General features: G+C 46.5%; 1 protein-coding gene and 1 long non-coding RNA gene across 7 annotated transcripts in view; one reads left to right on the top strand and one right to left on the bottom strand.

Moving 5' to 3' along the window:
• The window catches only part of Lama3 (laminin subunit alpha 3), a 214,416-nt gene that overhangs the window by 136,108 nt on the left and 62,850 nt on the right, over nucleotides 1-15,458 (top strand). For 5 of the 6 annotated variants that reach the window (XM_050160721.1, XM_050160719.1, XM_050160717.1 and 2 more), the window contains 5 exons: nucleotides 1,216-1,377; nucleotides 3,833-3,931; nucleotides 5,722-5,805; nucleotides 8,325-8,555; nucleotides 12,269-12,382. In XM_050160721.1, coding sequence (XP_050016678.1) covers nucleotides 1,216-1,377; nucleotides 3,833-3,931; nucleotides 5,722-5,805; nucleotides 8,325-8,555; nucleotides 12,269-12,382 — 690 coding nt within the window. Of the gene's footprint in view, nucleotides 1-1,215; nucleotides 1,378-3,832; nucleotides 3,932-5,721; nucleotides 5,806-8,324; nucleotides 8,556-9,530; nucleotides 9,764-12,268; nucleotides 12,383-15,458 lie in introns of those variants that run through there. The other variant, XM_050160722.1, reaches the window with a different exon arrangement.
• LOC126512773 (uncharacterized) lies at nucleotides 1,400-8,420 on the bottom strand. The gene is made up of 3 exons (XR_007595149.1): nucleotides 8,296-8,420; nucleotides 5,705-5,775; nucleotides 1,400-2,512 (listed from the first exon to the last, which is right to left on the bottom strand). It is a non-coding gene; the product is annotated as an uncharacterized lncRNA (long non-coding RNA).

Raw genomic sequence — 15,458 nt, 5'->3', positions numbered from 1 at the left:
GGGTGGGTGCACCCCTCGTGGTCCTGACTTCTTTGCTCATATTTTCCCTCCTTCTGCTCCTCCTTGGGACATTGGGAGCTCAGTCCGGTGCTCCAGTGTGGATCTCTGTCTCTATCTCCATCCATCTCCAGATGAAGGTTCTATGGTGATATGCAAGATATTCATCAGTATGGCTATAGGATAGGGTCATTTCAGGTTCTCTGTCCTCAGCTGCCAATTAATTTTTTAAAATGTTGTCAAAAACCTTTTAAAAATCTAAGTTAATTCTTCATGTACAGAATGTATTCTGGTTATTCCCTCCCCTAGCACTCTACCCTCCCTCCTGCCTCTACCAACCCCTTCTCCTTCCTTCCTGTCCCTTTCCAGGGTCAATGACCCTTGGTTTTATTTTGTTACCCATTTAGTTTGCTAGGATCATCTATGTGATCACTGAATTGTAATTCCTCATTGGAGCCTGACGGAGCCACCAGTGCTTACACAACTGAAGATGTCTGCTCTTCCCCTTCCCCCTTTCCATGACTCTATCCATAAGAAATTGCCCCTCTGTGATGGGGAGGGTCCCCTGAATTCCTCCTATATCCTTCTGTATGTGGATCTCATCTTTCAAAGATTTATTTATTTATCATCTATGTATATGTGCATGTACCTGCATGTATGGATGTATACCATATGAGTGCAGGTGCCCTCAGAGGCCAGAAAAAGCATTTGATACCCAGAACTGGTGGTTCTGGTTGTTGTGAGTCACCAGGTGCTAGGAGCCAAAGCAGGGTCCTCTGCAAGAATCACAGTGCTCTTAACCACTGAGCCCTTTCTCCAGCCTTTGACTTCACTTTGTAAAGATGCCCACAAGTTATTATTCATCTACTTACTTTTTGATTATTTGAACATCCAGTAAATAACCACCACATGTCAGAAACCAAGGCATGTGGTAAAATACAAAGATAGAGCCCACATATATGTGGTCCCATGCTCCCTGGGTCAGAAGGGAAGCAGAGTTAGGAGACAGCTCTGCCATGCCCAGTGTGGGCAGACTCAAGGTGAGATGGTTGGGTCTGGGATATGACTCACTGATAAACTCCACACTACATGAGTTTAATAGATAGCATTTTAAAAAGATACACAAAGGAAAGTTTTGCAGCTAGGTGGTCATTGTGTGAGTCTTTCAGTGATGATGATGCAGCCACCACTCTAAAAGCCACAATTACTGTGCTCTAGCTTATAGACATGATGGGCTGGCGTCTCGAGACGGCAGATGGAGTTGATGTCCCTGTGTCCTTCAACCCCGGCAGCAACAGCATGGTTGCAGATCTGCAGGAGCTGCCATCATCAGTCCACAGTGCGTCCTGGGCATCACCTCCCTCCTACCTAGGTGACAAGGTAACGATGGTCTGATGTCCTTCTGAGCCCTCTGGGGGTCTCCTAGAGATCTGGGAGGTCGGGTAGTTAACGTTTACAAGTTAGGCAACGTCGACGGAGATGCCCTGCCTCCTGCCACACAGAGGGTGGCAAAGGTACCTCGCGTGTGTGTCCTGCTTACACAAGTTCCCAGAAAAGGAAGCCGTGCATGATGGTTTTCTCGATTTGTGCTTCCTGCCAAGGAACTCTCCTCTGGGGGAATATAAAACCATTTAAATAATAGCTGTTGCAAATGAGCCAGGTGCCTTTAGACGCTCTGCCGAGGAGCCTTTGTTTTACAGCAGAAAGGCTTCTTGTCAGGAGAATGAGAAGTGACTCACAGAGTTATTAAAAGAAGCAGAGGCCCCATGGCAGTTAGACTCTCACAAGCAGGACCAAGTGTATTTAATGATGCTCCTCCAGGATTGTATCAGTGAGAAGCACACACCGTGTGACAGAGCCCGGCCACGATGAGTCCAGTCTAGTCCCTGTGTAGAAACGTGATCAGGTGGCATAGGCTGCAAGTCTGTCATAAGAGGAGATGGTAGAACGGGAGGATTTCACAGCTCCCAGGATGTCATAATTTCATATCGTGTATGGCTTAAATAAACAAGGTGTTTACAGAGATTCCATTATGTAGGCAAAATTGATGAAATTATCAGTCATTGAGGAATGAACTCAATGTCTGTGAGTTAGCTCAGGGGTCGTTAACTCACTGTTGGCTCCAGATCTCTAACTCTGGATGAAGAACGATGAACTTTGACACTTTCATGTGCCCACAATTGCTCTTCCAGCTGACCCATCAGCCTCTAGCCTCCGCTCCTCTCCTGCGTTGGCCATCTGTACTGCACAGCTGCTTAAGGGGACAAGTGATTGCAGTTTCTGTGGACTGGGGATCCAGGAGACAATGGCCCAGAGTTTCCTTGGGGTTGTGGTCAAGACATTAGCCAAGCCTAGTCATCTTGGAACTAGAAGAGTCAATTGCTAAGGCCACTACCATAGAGCTAGAAGGTTTCTGTGCCTTGCTAAATCTGGCTGGAAGCTTCGGATACTCATCACGTGAGATCGTCCTGTACTGTTCACGGACCCTCATGGCATGATGGCTGGTTTCTGCAAACTGAGGAAGAAGAATGATAGCAATAATTAATGAAAGAACTCAAGACAGAAGTCATAAAATCTTAAAATTCAACTTTGGAAAAGACGAAATCTCATTTCTGCTTTATTCTGCTCATTAACTTGTTAGAAATGAGTCACTGAATTGGGCCCACACTCAAGGCAAGGACAATGAAACTCTCCTGTGTAAGCTTCCTTTCCATTACTGTAATAAAACACCATGACCAAAAGCAACATCTAGAAGAAAGGATTTGTTTTGGCAGAGGCATGGCAGCAGGAAGCTGAGAGATCGTGTCTCCAACCACACAGAGAAATAGAGAGAGGGCTGTAGGTAGGGAAGGGATGCGCTCTCAAAGCCATCCTAGCGATGTGTTTTCTGCAGCGAAGCTACACCTCCTAAAATTTCCACAACCCCCCAACAGCACCACAGTAGAGAACCAATTATCCAAATACCTAAGCCCATGATGAACATTCCTATTTCAAGCCACCGCAACTCTAGAGAAGACTTTCAGAATTTATGTTCATATTTTAAAAGCCACCCTTGGTCTATCAAAAAGACGGTGATTAAAATCAATTAGATGAGCCTATGTGTCTCATGGAAATGCTTCCAGGCCCTGAGAACACAGCTCTGGGAAGCTTTATCAGGGGGCAGGCCCTAGCAGAAGCCTCCATGGCTAGGGCCCCAGAGATGCACTCCTGCTCTCCCCCCGAGCAGCGTTTTGTTCTCAGCTGAGATGCTGCTGCTGACAGACACTCCTCAGTCCCTCGTTCCTAGCTGATTTCAAAGAGGGTAGACCAGGAGCAGAGGGGACCCAGGTAACAGAAAACTATGATCGTTCACTGCCACATTGCCACCAAGGTCACACTGTGCTGGTCCAGCCTGTGTCTCTGAGGTAGCAGGTGATCATGGCTTCTCTCTCCAGCAAAATTTATAACAACATAGGGAATAGTCACCATCTGCTTTCAAGGGATTTTTTTAAAATTTATTTTTAGAGGTTTATTTTGCAACTGGTAAACCAATTTCTTTCAGTTAATAATAGATTTCTTGGAATCTCTTTGGATTAAGCAAATTTTTTATTTCATCATCGTGGAAGGGAAAATATCTTGTTTGTTATAGTATGGTTGTTACTTTTTCTTTTTAATAAAAGTACATTCCCACTTATAGAACACGTTTGTGTTGATGGTTTTCAGGAATCTGAAAATGACATAAGCAGGTGATGAAGGCAGCATTAGCCCCATCCTCCGGAGAGCGTCTTTGCAGACAACTGGGTTAGCGTCAGCCTGGTCATTTTCAGTGCTATTGATACTGTTCTTTCAATTTCAGGTTTCCTCATATGGAGGCTACCTCACCTACCAAGCCAAGTCCTTTGGCTTACCTGGCGACATGGTTCCTTTGGAAAAGCAGCCAGATATACAGCTCACTGTGGGTACTAGGGTGTGGGCCGAGCAGTGGGAAGCCGTGCCCATAACCAGGGCTGTGCCCATGTCCAGGGTTGTGCAGAATGTTAGGCTGAATTGTGATTTGAAGACACTGACATGAAGTTTAGAGTACATAGCACTCCTGCCCAAAGGGCTTCCCCTCTCCCCTCCCAATGGAGCTATATTTCATCTTTGAAACCGGCTCGTGTTTGATTATGGTTTTATCTTTCAAGTTAGTCTCAAAAATGATTTTGAATTCATTCTTCATGGCACCCCTGGAATACAGGACAAATCCTTGGAATATGGGTTCAGGAGTCCTAGCCTGAAGCTAAGTCTGCCTTTGCTTACCTTGGAAGCAGGCTGCTGGAGATGTAACCCAGGAACTCACACCTGCTAAGAGCTCCATCCCCACCTCCATTTCTGCCTTAGATGCTAGGGTGCTGGCAACTCCAGCTTCCGGGAAGGTTTCTTTGCACCCTGCACTGTAAATGGGCCAGCAAGCCTCACACACATCTTCATGGCAAAGGCCCCGTGTGCTTGGTAGATCTTTGTGTGCAAGCCCTGCTCAGCCATCTTTTGCTTTGACCAGTAAACAAATGTATTGAATTGTGGTAAAAACTCAAAGGAACTTTAGCAGAGCGTAGTGCACATGGAGCAACAAAGACCTGAGAGTTGCATAAGGAAAGCTGCTATGCGATAAAAGTCCCATCCCCGCAGGAACGCAGAGCTTCTGCTTTGCTTTCTGTAGCACAGCTCCTAGCTGCAGCTACTGTTGCATGCAGTCTCTACTGCAGAGGACTTAACTGCACACTCTTGGAATGCTCTGGGAGGTAATGACCAAAATCCCCCCTTGATTTTAACTTCAGACACGGAAATCATTAGGCTCACAGGATTTTTTCTTTGTTGTATTTTAAACCTCTGTAATTAAGAGCCTTTGGGGCATGTTCCTTAGATTAAGGTTTGAAGTGATCTGCGATCCTAGGTAATGTTCTGCTCTCACGAATGGGCTGCCTGCAGGTTTGGAGCTGACACAGAACGGCTGGGCTGTGATGTCTGACTTGGGTGGAGCTGTTAATGCAGGGCATGGACATGCCCGTGCAGTCCTAAGAAAGCCCCCAAGAGGCACCTAGATAGAAGGTGGCCAGACCCACAGGCCGGGCTGGAGCCCTGAGCCCATGCCATCATCTATAAACTCCTCTTCTTCAGTGTGCTGAGCATAGTAGCTGCAAAGCCAGGCTCTGTTAACCCTTCCTCCACCACTGCACTCTCCAGGAAGCTGCCACCAAAGCACATCATGTTGGCAGCAATGAAACGCACTTCCCACATTTATTACAAAGGATGGTTAAAATGAATACTCTTCTCCATTTTTAAAAGCATTTCATTTAATGTGTGTGAGTGTTTCATCTGCACGTTTGTCTATGCACAGGATCTGTGCAGCAGATCCTCTGGGACCAGATAATAGGTGTTGTGAACCTCTAAGAGGATACTGGGAATTGAACTCGGGTCCTCTGGAAGAACAGCCAGTGATCCTAACCACCGACCTATCTCCCCAGTTCTTATTCTTTCTTCATATTTTAAAATGCCTTTTGGTCAAGGTAGTTTTCATATGTGTGAAAACGTAACAAAATAGCCATTATTCACTTGTGTGCAGGTCACTAACCCAGCCAGTTCTGAACTGTTTAGGGCCAGGTGTTTCATATAATGTAGATAAACACAGAAATCTGTTCTAACATCAATATTACCTTCAAAACATCCCAACTAAGGCACTAATGCATACCTGCTTCCTTTAAACAGGGTCAGCACATGTCCATCATCCACACGGAATCCAGTGACCCACGGCCAGACAGGCTGCATCATGGAAGGGTACAAATGGTTGAGGTAAAATTCCAGAAAAAGGTCTTTGATGATCTTTTTGTTCTGTGTTTTAGTTAAGTCAAGATTTTCACTTAAGAATATTCTAAGAATACAGATTGCATTTATACAGAGACACATAAATATAATGAGAGAGAGAGAAATCACACACACACATACACACAGAGGGTGGGGTGGTATGGTTTAAAAAAAACAAGCAAACAAACAAAACAAATGGGTAAAGATGCTGGATGCCAACCTGACCTGAGTTTGATCCCTAGGACTTAGGTGGTAGAAGGAGAGAACTGATTTCCAAAATTTGTCCTCTGACCTACATATAAACACCATCACACATGCAAATGCACACACACATGCACACACACACACACACACACACACACACACAGTGAGAAAACCCCACCACATACTCTAGAATATAATACACCATTGAGTGTTTGATGCATACATATTTTTGTTTATATCACTTTTATAAATATTTCCCCTATCGTGTGTGTGTGTGTGTACATGCACACGCACGTGGGGGGGGGGAGGCCACCAGAGGACAACCTCAGCTGTAGTTCCTGAGCTGCTGTTTCGCCTTTGTCTAAGACAAGCTTTCTCTTTGGCATGAAACAAGCCTGAGGAATCCTCCCGCCTCCATCTCTCACCCACTGAGCCGTCTCTCATGCCCAGAACAACAGAGAGTGCATGTTCTCTAGTGCTGGAGAGATAGAGACAGTTCAATGATTAAGAGCATTGCTGCTTTTGCAGAGGCTCTGAGTTTGGCTCCCAGCACTAAGACTGGGTGGCTCACAGCCTCCTGAAACTCCTTCTGTAGGACGTGCAGTGCCCTCCTCTGCTCCAGAGACACGTTCCTGCATATACATGCACATGCAGATTGCCACACATAAATACTTCGAATAAGCCAGCACACAAAGCACATCAGAGCACTGCCTTCTTGCATCCTGTACAGATGCAATGATGATGGTCATCTGCAAATCAGGAAGAGAGCCTCGCCAGGAGCTCATGCAGCCAGAACCTTGATGCGGACTTGGAACTTCAGGACCATGACAAACTACATAGCGTAAACCAGTTACTATATGGCTTTTTGTTATGACCAACGCTCAAAACCCCCACTGCATAACCTATAATATAATGTACCGCAAGGTTATGATGTTTTCATGGTTTTATAGGAAGATGCAAGCTTGGAGGAGCTCAAGTGTACCAATGTATACAATGGAAATATGAGAAAAAGAAAGGCAAATATTTGAAGGAGCAATTACTTCCCAAACATGATGAGAGTCACTAAGATATCAAGAGATCCCCAAGCTCTAAATAGGATAGATGAAAGAGGACCACACAAGTGCACTGTGATTCGCATGCAGAAAGACAAATGCAGAGAACATGCAAGTGACCCTCAGTGACACGAATGCTGAGAAGACATCTGCTAGCAAGCCTGAAGACCTGAGTTCGATACCAGGAATCGACACGGCTGAGAGGACTGGTGCCTGCAAGCTGTCCCCAGAGCTCCACGTGTGCTCTGACATATATACACTCATACATATACACCATATGGAAAAATTACAAAGCAAAGAAACACAGGGTAAATTACGTGCAAAAAACTTAGTGCAGTGATCTGAGCTATGAGCAGAAAATTCATTGCTAAATAACTTCTTGATAAGAAGTACCCAGTCACAAAAAAAACACAGGGTGTGAGTCCACCGATATGAGGTCCCTAAAATAATCCAGCTCTTTGAAAGTAGGGTGTGTTTTTTCATGACTAGAGGGGTCTGCCTGGAGTTTCTGTTTCCAACCATGAGCAAGTTTTCCAGCCTTGTGCAGTGTTGTGCTCTTAGCCCAGACCACTGCACTACAGAATCTGTAAAGGAAATGGATGTGATGGTACATTTCATGTCCTATTTTTTTAAAACAATAAAATTACAAGCTGGTCGATGGTGGCGCACACCTTTAATCCCAGCACTCAGGAGACAGAGACAGATGAATCTCTGTGAGTTTGAGGCCAGCCTAGTCTACAGAATGAGTACCAGGACAGGCAATGATAATACGAAGAGTCATGAAGTTTCTCACACGGGTCATCTTGGCGCTTGGGAGGCTAAGGTAGAAGGATCCTGAGTGCCAGGCCAGCCAAGGCTACTTAACTGGACTCTGTCTCAAAGAAAACAAAACAACAACAAAAACCCCAAGCACACAAACAAAGCAGCAAATTAATAAAACAAAATGTGTGCAAGAAAAGATTGTTTGCTGTCCTAGGTGTGCACGTTGAGCTAATACTACCTGGTGGAGCTGCTTTTTCTTCTGCGTCTTTGTCACTGACCTTATTTTTTCCCAGATTAAAGTACATTCACAAAGGTGTGGCACTGGTCTTGGAGACCCTCTTCCCTGCAGTAGCCTGGTGTGACTGCTCATCTTTCTTTCTTTGGCTCTTTTTTCCTTACACAGTCTGAATGGCTTCGATTTGACCCACTCCAGGGCCTGTCTCTCTGAAAGTGACCTTACCTCAGGAAGCCTCTCCATTTGCTGTGCAGGGGAACTTCAGACACACTGGCAACGGTGCCCCGGTGTCCCGGGAAGAGCTGATGACTGTGCTGTCCCACCTGGAAGGACTGTACATCCGGGGCCTCCACTTCACTGAGACACAGAGGCTCACTCTGGGCGAGGTGGGGCTGGAGGAGGCCTCCGACACAGGAAGTGGACCCAGAGCGCATCTTGTGGAGCTGTGTGCCTGTCCCCCTGACTACACAGGTGACTCATGTCAGGTAGGAAAGTTTCCCAGCCGTGGTATTCCTCATTTCCTGGGCCCATCTATGTCTGGCTTTTTCTGGCTGCTGTCCAGCAATGCAGCAGGCACAGCTGGGTCTCTCTCTACCCATCATCCAAGTGTATCTTCCCCTGGGTGATCTTTAGGGAGTCAAAACGTGTCAAAGACGGCACCTTGTCTTGGCATTCAAAGGAGACCATGGGCGCTCCATGGATGTAGACATCAGAGGTAGGAAGGCTCAGTGTTTGTCCTGTAAGCTGGGCCAGAGCCTCCTTCTGTCTCCCTGTCTCCCTAGTGCAGGAAAATCCCAAGGATTCCCTGGATGCAAAAGGGAAAATCTCACTCCCGTTTTCCACCTCTTAGCAGGTCCGAGTTGTTTAAAGTTACCCTCACTTTATTAGGAAGCACTTCAAAATGAAACTTTCTCTCTCAACCCATACATCCATGTGTTCTTTTCCTAACAAGAATCAGTATTGGCAAAATTAGTGGGAGACAGCGATGCTGTTCTGGGTACATGAACTAGCAAATGTCTTCACTTCCTTGCTTAAAGCAGAAGCTATCTCCCTTACACAGCATCCTGGAGACTCCTTTTCTTGTGACTCGGCTCACAGGTTGCCTCCAGTCAGCCCAATGCCTTCCATCTCTTTTTTAAGTGATTTAAAATATAAACTAGATAGCCCAAGGCAAAGAGGAGCTGCAGATCAGCACCCTGTGGTCAGGGTGTGGCTTTGCAGCAACTCAGCCAGGCTTTACAGCTGCTTCTAATCACCTGGGGCTGTCTGCAGGGCCAGGTGGGTAGAAGGTGACGTCTGCCCGTCTCGCAGGAATTACCAAGGGCTGTACTTACCTGTGGAACGGTTATGTGTTTTTCTCTCTGTGTAGGCTGAGTCATGTGTGAAGTTGACAGGTGGGGCCCCTGCCGCAGACGGCCTTCTTTCCCTGAGTCAGACAGGCCCGGGCACTGAGCAGGAAGGCAGTATAAGAGGAGGAGTATAGAGCTGTGTGCGCAGCCAGGCAGGACACCCAGGAATCAGGATGTCCCCTGCAGTGAGGTGGTCAGCCTGGAGCACAGCATGGCTGTGGATCTTTGGGGCGGCTCTAGACCTGTGCCTGGGGTATGGTTCAGAGCAGCAAAGGGTAGCCTTTCTTCAGCGTCCAGGTCAAAACCATCTGCAAGCAAGTTATACGGAGCTCAGACCCAGCCAGGTAATGCCCCTTTAAATTTCTGGTCGGGATGGGGAAAGTGTGTCCAGCTTGGGGACATTTTATGATGGTGTGTTACAGAGTAGATGGGAGGGCTGGGGGGAAGGGTAGGCAGCCTCCCGGTTGCGGTGAGTGGCAGGGTTTATTGCCGGGCTGTACTGATTGCTCTCGAGTTATTAACCACGAGCCCCATAAACATCAGCCCACCATGCAATGCCTGGACAGCCAAGAGCTTGGATGCTGTGGAATATTGGTGTTGCCATTAATTAGCTCCCTGTAGGAGCTAGCTCAAGCCTGGGACGCGGGTCTATTGCTGGAGACTCGCAAGTTTCACTTGAAGAAAATTTACCCACAAAGTAAAACATGAGGAACAAAAAGAGCCAAGGCTGAGAAAAGCGATCAGTTTGTACAGTGCCTCGCGGACATGCTGTGATTTGCCAGGCACGAACCATTCATGAATTCTGCTAAAGCCTCACATGCCCTGCGTGTATACTTACAGAGAAATAGAGCCTGTGGCTCACGAAATTGGCCCAGGAAGTGGATGGGGCATTATATCACCTATAATATAAAACGTCGCTGGAGATTTCATCCTTAAAAGTGCGGCTTTGTCACGTCTAAGTGTCTTTGTTGCAGTTCAGGACACAGGCATTCCCGTCTTTCATAGGATTCGTGTGCTTCTGTGAAATGCCGTTGCTCGCTTTGTGGAGGCATGAAATGGTTACAGTTGAGTCATAAGTCTCCGAGTCACATGACCTGGCACTTGGGCAGAGCATTTTTCCTGCTTGTAATTAAAAGCACATTAAGGTGGCTCATTTTGCTTTCGATCATGATAGACTGTTTTTTGCCAAAGCAGGTATAATTAAAGCTTTTGTCCAAATATGGTGACTTCAACTCACGAGACTTATTCGTTCATTTGAATAATTTGCTCCTTACCAAATATAATTATTTTGAGCAAGTGACATGATGTAGGTAAGGCTTACCAGTTAACACTTCAGTTGATTTGCTGTAGATACGGTCACACGGTCCCCAGCAAGATTTCATTCAGGCATGTCTCTCAGCTGAGCCATCAGCCCAGAACATTCCTTTCATACTTTGATTCTCCTTTAAACAAGCCTGTTCATATAGAGCCTTGAAGTAAAAAAAAAATTGCAATATATCCCTTTGCCTCAACATGATTCCTAATCACGTAAAGGAGTGTTATATTGGAAATAGTGTTGTGCAGTTTGTATGATCTGTTGGCCATCAGCCATTTGGGAAGGAGATCCTGGCAGGAGCCGAGAGGCCCCCGCCCTGGGCAGCACAAGATCCCACACTTCTTCCCTTTGTGGACACGGGCAGTGAGACCGGCCTGTTCAGCTTTGCCTTGACTGCCATTTCTGAGTCTTATGGGTGTATATGCTGTATGCTGCCATCCACCAGTGGGGTTGGGATATTAATTCTTCCTGGTCCTTTAAAGATGAGGATCTGGGGGACCAGAACTACAAACAAGGAGAAATGTCCAGTGTTGGGCTGTGCATGGATTGGCTCTGCCAGGTTATTTGCCTATAATCCTTTTTAAAGGCAGGCAGAACTCCACATGATTCTAGTGAGTGTGTAAGAATCAAATCACTGGTTTATAGCCATCTGTTGGATTTTTTTTTTTGAGACAGGGTTTTACTCTGTAGCACTGGTTTGCCTGGAACTCATAAAGATCCTCCTGCTTCTGTCTTCCAAATGCTAAGATTAAAGGCCTGCTGGAAAGTTCTTAACAGAATCTTTTAAACAAGATGTAAGTCCATGGGAAAAAAATTATTAACTCTTACCTGGTAGTGGTGACACACACCTTTAATCCCAGCACGCAGAGGTAGAGGCTGAAGCAGGTGGATCTGTGAGTTCAAGGCCAGCCTGGTCTACAGAGTGAGTTCCAGGACAGCCAGGGCTAGACAAAGAAATCCTGTCTCAAAACCCAAATATATATAAACAAGACCAAAACCAGAGACACTCTTGGGCTGGGTCTCTGTATTCACATGTGAGAACTCAACACCTGCCTTCTGTCCAGGCTCCCTGCTGACCAGTGGGGAGTGAGTGTGGCTGAAATGATTTCAGTAATTGTACCATTATTAAATGGACTTCATTGAAGAATCTGTATGTCCCTTCCACCCCCTCCCATGAATCTGAACCTGTACATGGGGAGGGGTGAGGTACTTGCTGGACTTGGGTTGTCTGGCTTAACCCCAGAAGGGACCGGAGGCCTACTCCTCTTTACTCCCACACTTCCACATGCTCAACCCCTTCAAAACAACTGGTGTGTGAGAGGGGCCCATGGCCCACTTCCCACCATCCCAAAGACACAGCACAATCTTACCAAGAAGCAAACTAGCTGGCTGGTGGTTGATATCAGAAATCTACACAGCACCTGGGGAGAGGTTTGGAAACCCTGACTTCTCCACAGTCAGAATTGCGATGAACTTTAGGAAACATTTCTTCTCTTTTCTTTGCATTGATGAAACATTTTTGTTTGAAAAATAGGGTTGCCGCCCTGGATACTATCGGGACAACAAAAGCTCGCCCGCGGGAAGATGTGTCCCCTGCAATTGCAATGGACATTCAAATCGCTGCCAGGACGGCTCGGGGAAGTGCATTGTGAGTAGATGAGCAGTTTGTGGGGCCGAGAGGCAGTCTTCCTCCCCTTCCCCGAGATGTCAAGGTTCAGTCGCTCATAAACCTAAGCAGATTGCTATGGCGTGGAGGAGGCTTATGACCCACCAGGCTGGATTAGGGGCTTACACTTCCCTTCTGCCTCCATTGTAACAGACACCCTCAGAAGGCAGCACCTGCCTACAGTTATGGGATTCCTATTACCTCTGCCTCATTAATTGATATTAATAGGTGGACTATAGGTGGAGCTTGAAGCTTGCCTGGATATATATACTAAGTCTGAGGTGTTGCTTTGGGCTCAGTTTTGTGGGGGTGAGAAGGGTTTCACAGGGCCACTGTGGCTGTCAGAGTAGCAGCGAGTCTATTACAGGGTGCTGAGGACAGGATGGGTGGGCAGAGCCCTCTGCTGTGTGACCCCAGCACTATAAACCCGGCTGTGATGGCAGACTCTGGTGTTGGAGGCAGGGAGATCCGAAGTTGTCTTAGTCACAGTCCTAGTGCTGTGAAGAGACACCGTGACCATGGCAACTCTTTAAGAGAAAGCATTTCATTGGGGCTCGCTTGCAGTTTCAGAGGCTTAGTCCATTATAATCGTGGTGGGGAGCATGGCGGTGTGCATACAGGTGCTGGAGCAGTACCTGACATTTCTTCATCCTGATCCATAGGCAGGCAGAGAGCAACAGTGGGCCTGGTGCGTGCTTCTGAAACCTCAAAACCCGCCCACAGTTGCATACGTCCTCCACCAAGGCCACACCTCCTGATCCTTCTCAATAGTGTCGCTCCTGATGACCAAGCATTCAAATGCATGGGCCTATGGGGCCATTCTAATCCAGACCACCAGACTGAAGGCATCCTGAGACACAGGAGACCTTCCCTGAAAAAAAAATGGGAAGGGAGAGAGATAGGGTATCAGTGATAGAAGGGAAAAAAAGAGGGTAAAGAAAGAAAAGGGAGTGGAGGGGATACTAAGAATGGCTTATGGCTCATGCCTAGTTGAAGCGTGATTAATAAAAACTCAGAGAGAGAAAATGGGGTTCAACCTGAAGACCAGAAAAGCAAAACAGTCACTGGCTCTTGCCTCGACCTCAGTCCAAATCTCCTAATAAGGCTTACTGGGAGCTGTTTCCTCCCATTTTATAATCCTCTCTAGGGCTGGGATTAAAGGCATGTACCGCCCAGATTCTATATCTACTGGATTAAAGGTGTGTGTTACCACTGGTCTGTAAGGCTGAGCAGTGGGACTGTTTTCCTCTCTGATCTTCAGGCAAGTGTTATTTATTAAAATACAAATGAAATGCCACAACTCCTACTCATTCGCACTCAGACACCTCATGGCTGCCCAGATAAAGTGGGATCCCAGGAGAGGCGGAAGGAGGGACGAAAGCACGGTGGTGGAGCGGGGCCTCACCTCTCCTTCCTCACAGAAGCCCCAGTTCCTTTTGTTGTTTTTCTATTTTTCTTTTTTGGCAGTTCTTGTTGACTATAATTTACATGTTAGAATAGGGTCTTACGATGGAATATTATTCAGATTCTCTTTAATAAAATTAGCTTGTTTCTGGACCTTTAATTTTAGCACTTGGGGAGCAGGGGCAGGCCAAGTTCTGAGTTGAAGGCTGGCCTGGTCTCCATAGCAACTTCCTGGTGAAGAAGTCGATACAGTGAGACCCCCATCTCAAAATAAAAATAAATAAAAATAAGAAACAAAGAAAAGGTTTTAAAAGGTTTAAGTAACCTTTGTCTCCAAAGAGCCTTCTAACATTTTCATATATTTCCTCATTTATTTATTTTTGGCTGTACTTCATTCTTCTGTTTCATCGGATTTCATAGCCAGGGCATCCCCCAGTTAAGACAAGGGCCTTTAGAAATTCACTCTGCCACCATGGGCTTGCTTTGTGTGGTGTGACTAGCGTCTGTGGAGTCCTGGTCTACACTGAGCCTGCTCTGTGTGTCCTGGGGATCTCCTTCCTCTGCAAGCTGGGGCAGGCCAGAACAGGAGAGTGCCGAAGGCAACGCCCGATGGAATACTTTGTTGGGTTTTAACCTTATAAGTTCAAAAAGACTAAAAGACACCAATGGGTTGTTTTCCAGCCCACATGTCTTCCTGAACAAAGGTCTCTGTTGGAAACCACCTGGTGTATGTGACACAGTGACGCTGTCATCAATTCTGAATGCTATCTTTCCACAGAGCCATAGCTGGATGTCGTCTGTCTATAAACGCCACCAAAGAACAAAGGGAGTTTTCTCTAGATTCTGTACACTCCATGGAAGGATAACTTGTGGGAGGCATACTCCATTTTTCAGTCTATCTGTGAAAAATATTTGATTCCATTTGCTGTTTCTGTAGTTCTGTCTTTGCTTGTTGTTGAAATAGGAGTGGCGGGGCTGCGTCCCCAGCACCCCGGCCGCTTGGCTAGCTTATTACCGAAATAACAACACACAAATTGTATTCTGTTAAACACTGCTTGGCCCGGCTAGTTCCAGCTTCTTATTGGCTAGCTCTTACATATTGTTCTAACCCATTTCTAATAATGTGTGTAAACACCCCAAGGTGCTCTTACCAGGAAGATTCTAGCCTAAGTCCATCCTGGGTCTGAGCTTCATCACGTCTGCCCCAGAGCGCAGAGCTATCGTGTCTACCCTGGAGAGCTGAGCATGGCGTCTCTGCTCCAGAGAGCAGAGCTGTCGAGTCTACCCGGAAGCAGAGCAGAGTCTGACCTCACTTCCTCTTCCTCACAGAATTCTATTCTGTTTACTCCTCCCACCTATGCTTTAACCTATCAGGGCCAGCCAAGCAGTTTCTTTATTGCTCAATGACCTTCCTCCATCAGCTTGTCTCTAAGGCCACTGCGGCTCCTCGAGGCAGAGGAAATTCTCAGAAATCAAGAAATCCAGAGAAATTGCTGTGATCCTGAGATCCTTGCTGATCTTAGAACCATCAGACACAAACCATCCTTTCAAGAACCCACACCACCCTACTGCATATGTGTACACACCCACACCCACCCTACCACATATATGTACACACCCATACCCACCTACCACACATATGTACATACCTACC

Source organism: Alexandromys fortis, unplaced genomic scaffold (genome assembly GCF_014885135.2).
Source record: "Alexandromys fortis isolate MF-2015 unplaced genomic scaffold, M_Fortis_MF-2015_v1.1 scaffold_104, whole genome shotgun sequence".
Taxonomy (NCBI): domain Eukaryota; kingdom Metazoa; phylum Chordata; class Mammalia; order Rodentia; family Cricetidae; genus Alexandromys; species Alexandromys fortis.
Note: the sequence above shows the minus strand (reverse complement) of the source record. Positions and strands in the feature narration are given on the sequence as shown.